General features: G+C 29.3%; 1 protein-coding gene across 1 annotated transcript; it reads left to right on the top strand.

The window, feature by feature from the left end:
- The first annotated feature begins 27 nt into the window (after positions 1-27).
- Positions 28-3,454, top strand: LOC132926087 (E3 SUMO-protein ligase ZBED1-like). Its single transcript, XM_060990432.1, has 4 exons — positions 28-371; positions 1,354-1,426; positions 1,497-1,590; positions 1,926-3,454. The coding sequence occupies exons 1-4, from the start codon at positions 28-30 to the stop codon at positions 3,452-3,454; spliced, it is 2,040 nt and encodes a 679-aa protein (XP_060846415.1).
- Positions 3,455-11,625: the final 8,171 nt, after the last annotated feature.

Below are 11,625 nucleotides of genomic sequence, written 5' to 3' on the forward strand. Positions count from 1 at the left end.
CAAAGTTTGAGTGTCCTCATGAGAGTCATGACTGCATTCGGTATTCCGCTGACCACATTCGATCGACTAGAGCCAGTGCGACAACTCGGATATCTCGATCTACTACTTCTTACTACAACAATTACATATTTAAAATGTCGCCTCCAAAGAGCAAATGCTGGATGTATTTTAAAAAAGTTGACAAATCTATCGCACAATGCAAAATTTGCTCTCCAAAATATAAAATATTGTGGCAACACATCCAATTTGGCCAAACATTTAAAAAAACATTCTAATATATTGGAACCAGGAACGAGTTCAACGACAAAAACTACTGCTAAACAGATGAAATTAGCTTCAACTCCTATAACTAATCCTGTTTCGACTCATAGGTAAGTTATTTTCAAAATAATAGTACTGTAAATTTGTAATCTGCCTGAGCAGTGAAATCTAAGTTATTATAAATTATAATACCAACATATATGACTAATCATATAGCCGATGCTTAAGAATAATAAATTATTGCTTAAACTTGCTGACTCAAATGAGTTTTTCAAATTATCAAAATTAACTTAAGCAATATTAATCTGTGGCTTGGTGCAAGAAGGGCCAATGTCATATTTTGACAATGTTCAGGAATTTAAAATATTAAATTGGCCAATTTTTAAAATTTACATAAAATTATTAAATTTTATGTTTAAACTCTAAAAATTCTGTTACTTAATTACGTTTGTTTTTATTTCATTGTATGACACTTATTTTGTTTTTAAGTATAAATAAAAAATAAAAAAATTACTTTGGTTTGACATTGGCCAAAAACTAAAATTTAAAATAAACAATTTTTAATAATTAAATAACTTGACTTTTTTATGAAAACCTCATAATAATATTCAATTGGTCATAATGTTAGTAACTCCTATATTTATAAACTTTATTAATTGATTTCGAAATGGCCAATGTCGTGGCTATAGATAGTATAGATAATATGTGGCCAATGTCGACATAGGCCCATAATAAATTGATTATTATTTTATCAATTATTGTCAAAAAGGCCAATGTCAAATCTAATTTGGTCATACAGCATAAGAGATATTGGCCCTTTTAACACAAGTAACATAAGCAGATTTTAATGATATTAATATTATGATTTATGATGAATATTCTCATTTTTTTCAAAATGTGACATTGGCCTTTCTTGCACCAAGCCACAGATTTATTCTTAAGCATCAAATATGAATACGGTCCTAAATATATAAATGTAATATATTATATTATATATAAATATATAAATGTAATATATTATATATATATATATATATATATGATAATATAGCTAATAGGTATTATTGTAATTCATATAATTTATTATTTCAGCAAACAAACTACTGAAACTAGTCATGTTGTCCTTTCCAAAACCGTTGTACAAGATACCGAATCAGAGACAGAGGTAATAATTAATAATATTAAATGTTTATATGATAATAATGCATTAATTTTAATAAATGATTTTATTTTAGGAATGTGTAGATGATCCAAATGTGTTTACCGAAAAATCAGTGGTTTTAAAACGACCTATTATTGATGCGTTCAACCGAATCAGCTCATACGCAGGTATGTTAATTATTACTTAATATCATATTATTTTTAATTTGTACTGATATTCAGATTTACTAATTTACTAGTATTTAAATATTATTTTTATTTTTATGAAAACAACTAAAAAAATTGTCTCAAATGCTAAACAATAATAATATTTAATATAGATAATCAATCAACTTATACCTGAAATGCATAATTATAATACACCTACTGGGTCAAACCCTGTGTATAGTGTATTAAAATTTCTGGGCCAGACCCCCTGGACCCCCCCCCACCGTAAATCCACCACAGAGTATATGTTAATGTTATAAATAAGTAATAACAAAATTGTCTTTTTTGTGTTTCAGAGGGTGGTTTCAACCACAAGAAGATTACTATGTGTTTACTTTACTTCATTTGTAAAGATTATCGGCCTTATGCGGTTGTAGAAGGAGAAGGGTTTAAAAGATTAATTAAAGAATTGGCGCCATCTTATAAGATTCCTTCAGTTACAACGTTGAAAAACACTCTGGATAATAAATATGAGGTCACAAAGGGAATATTGAAAAGTTGTTTGTTGGCAGCACCACATGTCACTATAACTTTTGATGCGTGGACTGAGACAATGAATGAAAAAAGTTTCCTTGGTGTGACAGTACACTACCTTAAAGATGTTTCTCTCAAATCACATTGTTTGGCGGTTGCAGAACTGAAAGAAAGACACACTGCACAATATTTAAGTGACATTATTCAAAAAATTCTTTCAGACTGGCAAATTGATAACAGTAAAATTGTTACTGTTGTAACGGATAATGGTGCAAATGTAGTTGCTGCCGTTAGTAAAACATTTGGTAAGAGCAGACATACCCCATGTTTTGCTCATACCATTAATTTAGTAGCAACGCATACAGTTGGTCAACAAAATATAAAACCTATCATATCAAAAGTTAGAGAAATTGTAAAATGGGTGAAAAATAGTGTCATAAACAGCGACCAATTGAGAAAAAAACAGGCTGAAGCTGGAGTTCCTGAAGGAAAATTCAAAAAATTAATTTTAGACGTTGCAACACGATGGAATTCGGTTTTTTTCATGATTCGAAGATTTTTAGAAATGGTGTCTTTTCTAAGCCCAATTCTACTAAACGATATAACTGCGCCTAGTATGCCAACTGCCATAGAAATGAATATCCTTCGACAACTGCTTGAGTTACTACAACCATTGGAGTTTGTCACAAAAGAATCCTCTGGGGAAAATTACATAACCATTTCAAAAGTGATTCCCATGATTAGCTGCCTACTAAAACAACTGGCCCAAATCCAGCCAAAATTTGATGTGTTGTCTGATATAAAGGATGTGTTGCATGCAGAAATAGTTCGTAGATTTGGACTGATTGAGCAAGTTAAACCGATCGCCATTGCCACGATTTTGGATCCAAGATTTAAAAATCTTCATTTTAGCGATCCAGTCGCTTGTTCAAGTGCGATGGCAGAACTTAGAAGACTATCTAAGCCAGATATATCATCCAGTGAATCGGAAGGGGAGGTGACAACTTCTTTAGAAAATGAAGAAAGTTATGATTTTTGGGCTCACCATAAAATGTTAGCTCACGGCCAAAAAAAGAAAAAATCATCTTCATTTGCAAATGATGAATTATCTTTGTATCTTTCAAACCCCGTATCTCCACTGAAGTCCAATCCTCTAGAGCTATGGGAAGATATGAAAACTGTTTTCCCTATGTTATACAAACAGTCAAGGATATCTTTTACTATGGTTCCAAGCGAAAGACTGTTTTCCAAAGCTGGAGGAGTTATGACTAAAACAAGAAATCGTCTAACAGGTTCTCGTTTAGAGAAAATATTACTGTTAGCAGATTTACCTGAAGACCAATGGTTTTGACTTTTGAGTTATTATAATTTTTTAATAATAATAATATAATATAATTTGTAATTTGTATTTTGTTGTTTTGTATTTGTATTTTATATTTTTTTCGATACCTACTATATAATAATATAACTACGATACCTACTTATAGTAAATATGATTTTCTTGTATATTAAATGAGTTTTTTTTATGACGGGGTATAATCAGAGATGTGTTTAAACACCAGTCTTGTAAAAAAATTGCTTTTTTATATAGTTATATAGCCTTGACAATAATGCTCTTCATAAATCATAACTACTTTTAGTTAAATGTTAGAAAAATGTCATATTCTAAAATAAACCAAGATTTTGAATTCTTTCTTAAATTGAAAAAAAGAATGCAATTAAAGGTTAAAGCCCCATTTACACGGTGACAGTACTTTAACATTGAAACATTAACTGTCACCGTGTAAATGGGGCTTTAGCGTAAAAAAAAGGTTTTATTCGATACAATATAGTCTCATAAAGTCATTTCGGTCCTTTTTTCTTAGGTATTTTACCCATATCAGTATTTTAAATCGATTCGATACTTTTTCTTCGATACTTACTCATATCGGTCCTTTTATTTCGATATTTTACTCATATGAGTATTTTCATTCGATTCGATACCAAGTAAAAGTATCGATACTTTTCTTTCGATATCACGTCCCTACGTATGTATGTAGCGAGGTAGCGATTTAATTGTAATATAATAATATTTTTATAAATTATTATATTAACACGAGAAACAGACAAAACACGAAACACCGTCGAACTAGTATCTTTATTCTATGCGTCGAACGTCGTACTCATAAGAAAAATGATTGGAAATAGCAAAAAAACCCACGTACATTTCCCCAACCCCATCCATTTAACATTTTCAACTTTTTCCAACGCCAATATTTAGTGTTCCATTCCTGCCAATTCCTGCCGCCACTCCCGGAATTCCTGCTCAAAAAACGCCCCCGCAAAAATTAAAAAACTCCGGGTGGGGCTGGAGAAACGTTTTCCCCGCCCCACTCATGGTCGGCATTTGACTTTTACAACTTTTTCCAACGCCAATATTTAGTGCTCCAATCCTGCCAATTCCTGCTGCCACTCCCGGAATTCCTGCTCAAAAAACGCCCCCGCAAATTTTCAAATTCAAGAAAATGGTATGTTCATCATATATATGTTTTATAACCAAATTATAACTGTTGAGTATTAATTTTGTATAAATTATCTGTTGTTGTTATAGATGAAAACGCTGATGGTGTAAACAATAATGTAGGTAATAACTCAAATTTGATTCAAGAAGATCCAGCAGGTAATGATTTTAATTAAATTCTTACTATTTACTATATTTTATTTAAAATATTATTGTTTCTTAACAGATATTATAGGTTATCCAACAATTTCATATATATTTTTAGTTTAAAATTTGCTTTAAGTAATTTTTGAAGTCTTAATACATACTTAATATTTTTATGTTTTTTAAAAATATAATTATAGAAGTTCAAAAACAAATTATACGTCAGTTAGTTACATTAAACGCTAGGATTAAAGAGCAGAGTGATTATCTACACAGTATTATGATGATTGTAAGTGATGTACAAGAAAAACAAAAAACATTGGTTCAACCGATCATAGAGTTAACTAGTAATCATGAGTTTGAAAATGCTTATAAAATGCTTCCTATTCAAAATGAAGATTCATTGAATAGTTTAAAAGATATTTTAAGTAATGATGTCTTACATGATCAAACTGTAAAGGTGCGTATCCATTACGCGCGGCAAACTCTCGAACATTGGAGCGCGCGGCAAACCGTTTATTTGCCGCGCGAGCCATTTGATGTATCAACTTTATTTTAAAGCGCGGCAACCTCGCGCGGCAAGTTTTTCAGCTCGCTCGCCTCCTGCTGCAGAGTGCGATCCCAATTCCCAACGTTCAGTCTTCGCGTACAAGTGTGCAACCATGGACGTTTCACGTGCACGAGCAGCTGCTGCTTTCATCATAATACATCACATTATTAAAAAAAAAAACCTAAAAGAAAAGCGCGATGGTGGATGAAGAAATTGTACGTTAATCGAATGCAGTGTGGTGTTAAACTTTTGGAAGATATGAGATATGAAGCCGTTGAAGATACAATAAAAAATTTTACAAGAATGACAACTATAGAGTTTGAGCACTTAAAATCATTAATTGAGCCACAGGTGAAGAAAATGGACACACAATTTAGAGAAGCGATTTCAGTAACGGAAAGATTAGGCATAACATTAAGATTTTTAGCAACTGGAGACTCATATACAAGCCTGCAATACCTTTTTCGAGTATCAAAACAATCCATTTCACGAATAGTTCCAGAAGTTTGTGATGCATTATGTAATGCTCTGAAAGATTGGGTTAAGGTAAGTAAATAATGGACACTTTTAATTTAACATATTACCATTTATTGCAATCGCTTAAAATTAAAATAAACTTTATAATAAAAAAAAAGAAATTATTCACTTTTAATCAGTTCAGAATCCATTCCAAATCTTCTTCGATAGAGGAGCTTGAAGATGGTTGTAAAGGAAATTGAACTTGTGGCTGAGGAGACGGAACTGGAGTCTGAGGAGATGGAACTGTAGTCTGAGGAGACGGAACTGGAGTCTGAGGAGACGGAACTGGAGTCTGAGGAGACGGAACTGGAGTCTGAGGAGACCGAAGTGGTGGCTGAGGAGATAGTGTTGAGTTTTGAGTAGTATTGTAATAGTAAGCATGTCCAAGGAGTATAAAATCCCAAATCAGCTTCATAAATCACATTGTTGATTGCATTTTTCACGTAAATTAAAGTTCGTTGATCATATTTACGGAGTTCGTTAGCTATGTGCTGGCCATAAGTAAAGTATGAGTCGGTTGACGATGTTGTTTCATTTAGAATTTGAAACGCTTTTTCCAACATAGGAGACTCTTCTTCAGTATTTTTTTTTCTTTTTTTCTTTTTAACTGTAGGACTATAAGGGACTTTGTAAATATCTGTTGATTCTTCAACATGTTTCTCTGTACTGTCCGTAACTGATGGTGTGGGTTCTCCATCATTATTTTCAGATGTTATCACATTTTGAGTGGTTGATGTCTATAAAATAACGAATAAAATTAATAAAAATAAATATTATGCTTATTTAATTTAATTGTTACAGGCACCAGACTCTGAAGAAGAATGGTTAGAGATAGCACAAGATTTTGAAAGAAAATGGAATTTTCCTCATGTAATAGGCGCGTTAGATGGAAAGCATGTAATGTTACAAGCACCGGTTAACAGTGGTACAGAATATTATAACTATAAACATTTTTTCAGTATAGTACTAATGGCTTAGACATCCAGACGATGATGAATTACAGTCATCAGAATTGGAGAGTTCTTCGGAATTATATACTACTGACTGTGAACTATTGTTGTCATCTGTTTTAAACATTATTGTTTATTTTATTATTATTATTATTATTATTATGTATATGGGTATATTAATACATTTTAAATTATATTTTTAAACCTATATTAATTTAAATTAATTATTGTTGTCAAAACATTCAGGCATAAAATTAATTTTGCTCCCATCAAACTTATAAATATCATTCTTTTAGATCATTTTTATTAAATTGTTGAGGACCTTCTTCTTCTTCTGAGCTGTTGACAAGTTCTTCAACACTACTCTGAACTACAGTGTCAGAAAATGCTTTTCCATCCTTCTAAGTCCTTGTCCATAACTGTCTAAAACATAAATTTTTAATTAACTTTATATTTCTAAATATATTTAGATATAAATCTTTAAATCTTAAATAATTACTTACGAGCTTCCTTAACTACGGTAATTTTAAAGTCATTCCATGACGGGTCACATATCATTGATTTTTTGCACATCTTGTTTATTTTATGATATTCATTTTTATTTGGATATTTACAGTAAATTTGTCCGTCTTTATCATGTGTCCATGAAATAGGTACAAGATCAATAATGTCTTTTCCTTGTTTATTTTTCTCATCAAATTTAATGACAAGATGGGTAAAGTTTTGATAATTCGCCATAGCACCCTATAACAGATATTAGAATAGAAGTTTTTCACTTATACTATCTTATATTGCATTTATTTATACTTATACAATTATTGAAATGAAAAGATTTATTTATTATTACAAATGTATTGAAAGTAAAATAAAAAATATAATAAAAATGTTTGACATATTAGTAGTATTACATAAATTAGTAAACTATATTTGTCTTAAACAATATGATAACTATAAATCATGAAGACATGTGACTGTAAATGTTTCACTTTCATTTTCAAATAAAACACATTTTTTGTCAATATTTTCCAAAGAGAAGATTGTCTCCTTCGTCCTAGTTTCTCAATTCCAATTTTTGATGGTTCACAGGGGAACATGAAAACATCATTGGCTGTTTTGAATGTAAAACCATAAAAATAAATATTTTGTTCCTCTTTTTGATATTTGAAATAGATAGAATTTCACTAGAATTTAATTTTACAATATTATTAGTTCTTGATGAACTTAATTCAACTCCATACAAAATTACACTTTTCAAATTGATTTCATGATCATGAGAATGACTAGGGTTAATAATAAGGGACTGTTTTCTATGAATAGTATTCTTTTTTATAGTTTCCAGGTTTTGTTTTTGTTCGGATACTCTTCTAACTAATTGAGATAGAGAATTATTTCTTCCTTTGATAAGTCTTTTAATTTTACCCAAATAGTTTTCAAAAGGAAATGCCGAAATTGAGGATAGATTTGTCTTTGAGTGTTCTACATCATCTGCCAAATGATTTAAATTATGATTATTCATGATTTGAGTGTCTAAACAATAAAACGAAGGAAGAAGCAGAAAAAAATTTCTTAATAACTCTCTTGCATAGTTGGCATGGATAATACATAATTTAGTGTCATATTTAGAACTCGACATGCAATTACCAAGAGTAAAAAATGTTGGTACATTTTTTTTGGCAGAATGTCATACAGAACCAGTGACCCACAGTAGTGTAAAAAAAAACGATACTGCGTAGTTTTCCAGTGTTTCCATTCATTTAAATCATAATTTTTTCTTTGAAATTCTTTTGGTACAATCCTTGTGAATACCTTTAAATTTGAATTTAAACGTTGTATATTACTCGGAGAAAGCTTGCACCTACGATTAACCTTTTTTGTAGTACCAAGCCATTGTTGCAATAACCATTTAATTATACCTAAGTACAACAAATGCATTGAATCTAAGTAGACTGATTTGATGGAATCAAAGTCTGAAATGTCTTGCAATATTGATCGAAAGTCCAAATGATGCTCTTTTTGACGCTGTCTTCTAAAAAACCTTTTGGTGCAAAGTCTAGAATTCATGCAAGGATATACTCTTTTTTTGTTATTTGTTATTCCTTTCGTTTCATACCGCTCACGTGCATAGTACCCTCCATGGCCTTTACACTGTTTTATAAATGATCTTGCTGGTGTGTCACAAGAAAATCCAACGATTTCTATTCTAAACATTTTGGATTATGCACTAATGTTTTTATTTCTTTAATAAAATCTGTTAAAAAATCATTCACATTTTGGTGTTTAGAAACACCACTGTGTACAGCAATAATAAATGGTTTTGTTTCATACTGTTCATGAAGTACAAGTCCTAATATTGGCCAAAATTGTTGATTTGAGCTAGTATATAATGGTAAGCTATCAATATTAAACAATAATCGAATACTGTTTTCAGTATATGTGTCAGTAACCATTGTTTGAAAATCCTTCTTCAACATTAAAATATGCATAAGATCCATTTGTGTTTTTCAAGCTTTTCATTATTTTAATACTGATATATGATTTAGTTTTTAGTAACCCAGCTGCAAACTTTGATAAATTATTATAACAATTTTCAGTCCGTAAAATCTTGAGCAAATCTTCAATCAACTTAACTGTCATATTACTTCTATGTCTTACAGCCCAGTTTTGTAGTTTTTCACGGAAAGTAGGTATTGTAGAAGTTACATTTGGATAATTATCTGGAGAGCTGCAATTAGGTGATCTATTTGAGAAGTTGAAAGATGAATCTGACAAGTAATTCAAACGACTATCAAAATCATCATTACTGGAATTTGAAGGCTGAATTTATCGAATTGCAAATTATGTCAACTTCCATTGACACATCAGCAGCTATTGATAAGTTTAAATTTAATTGATTTTGTTCAACCTCTGATGCATCATTATTTGATTGTTGAGCCAATTGTTTTAGCTGGCTGTGTTTTTTAAGTCGATTATATGCAGAACACATTTTTGATTTCAGTTCTTACACTAAATAATTGGGCAAGTTATTAACAAATAAGTAAATAGGATATTTTTGATTTTGCTAGGTACCTACTAAATATTAGGTATATATATATATATATATCATTAGGTAATACCTTAGATGTTATCAATTAAAATTGATGTCACAGTGATCAGTAATAAATAATAATATTTTATCAATTTATTCAATTTATTTAAAGAACGCAAAGAACGCAGTAGTTTGATAAAATAAATAAATATATATATGTATATTAAATAATGAAAATAATTATAGCAACAGTTTATGGCTACTCGATCACCCATTAATTTGTTTATACCAATTTTTTCAAAAAGTATTGCTAAAAATGTTTTGGGTATACCTATATTTTTAAATAAATAATCAAAAATATACCTACTACAGGGTTGCTACTCATTTTTTTTCTTAAAAAAGTTAGAATAGTGAGTATTATTTTCATTAAGATGAATTTTTTAATCAAAAATACAAAAAAATACAACAGTTTTTTATATTTTCATTTTTTACAGTTTATTATTAAATTATATAAAATTACAAGTTATAACATAATACCTAATAGTCTTATAAAAACAATTTTTTATAATACTCACAATAACTTATAGTTACAACAGTAGGTAGTAAATAAATATAATTTAACCAATAAATATAATAATTAGATTAAGACTGATTTAACACTATATTAGTGTATTCTACATCATCTGCTATATGAACCAAATTATGGCTGTTCATAATTTGTGAGTCAGTTCTATAAAATGAAGGAAGGAGTTCAAAAAAAATGTTCAGTAAATCCATCGCATAATTTATATGTTCAACACATAATTCAGAATCATTTAAAATTCTACATGCAACTACCAATAGTATAAAAGTATTTTTTATAAAATTAACACAACAATTTTCACAACTTTTTATTTAATACAGATTTAATAGAATGCTGGTCTGTTACTTCTTTGCCTCCGTTATATTACTTACCTATAATATAGGTACATACTTCAATAATATAGGTATATTATATATTTATAAGTTGTTTATTTATTATCTAAATTAATTCAATTTTAAAAGACTAGATACTACCTACATATACTATACCTAGGTACCTACATTTACATTTACAAGTTGTACTAATGTTTGATTTAAACTAACAAACTAATATACAAACAAGCTTTTAGTTAAATTAGGGAGGAGACCAACCACAATAATTATTAATTTGTACAATTGTGCATAGTCGCATATTCACATAAATACATTTTTAAATTTTAGTAATCATAAGAGAGTAATAATGATAAATAAATGAAAATTTAGTATACTGGACCGACATTATTTAGTATTTACAATTATTACAGTTCGATTATATTGAATTAACAATACAACATTTAATATATACCTATTTGTTTATATTATTATGAAACCTATTATTTTTGCATTGTTCTATTAGTTCTGATTTATGTACAGTGAGTTTTAGTACGTAGTTACAATTTATAATATCCATAAAAATAATGAGCAAAATATTAATTTAAAAAGTAGTTAGGTAGGTAGATACTTACCGAAAATGCACTTGTACAACTTTACTGTTTTAAAGATTATATTAAAAAATTATTTATATATTTGTACTTAAATATATTTGAATAAAAACATTTTATTTCTTAAATAATTACCATAATTTATTGTATCAGCAGAACATTTGGTAGGCAGATACTTAGTCAGTTCAGTCTGATATTCAGTAATTTTTATCAACCATATACATATACTAAAAACTTAGCACAGTTTATTGAAAAAGTATTAAGTATTAACAATTATTTTGTATTTTGATTATTTTCATAGGTTTTTCGATAGTAAATCTGGGAAGATAGAA

This window comes from Rhopalosiphum padi, chromosome 3 (assembly GCF_020882245.1).
Source record: "Rhopalosiphum padi isolate XX-2018 chromosome 3, ASM2088224v1, whole genome shotgun sequence".
Lineage (NCBI taxonomy): Eukaryota > Metazoa > Arthropoda > Insecta > Hemiptera > Aphididae > Rhopalosiphum > Rhopalosiphum padi.

What these genes read in the sequence shown, in the direction of transcription:
- LOC132926087 (XM_060990432.1), top strand. Translation starts at nt 28, where the DNA reads ATGACTGCATTCGGTATTCCGCTGACCACATTCGATCGACTAGAGCCA. An exon ending in ATACCGAATCAGAGACAGAG is followed by an intron (nt 1,427 to 1,496) that starts GTAATAATTAAT and finishes ATTTTATTTTAG; the next exon opens with GAATGTGTAGATGATCCAAA. An exon ending in CCGAATCAGCTCATACGCAG is followed by an intron (nt 1,591 to 1,925) that starts GTATGTTAATTA and finishes TTTGTGTTTCAG; the next exon opens with AGGGTGGTTTCAACCACAAG.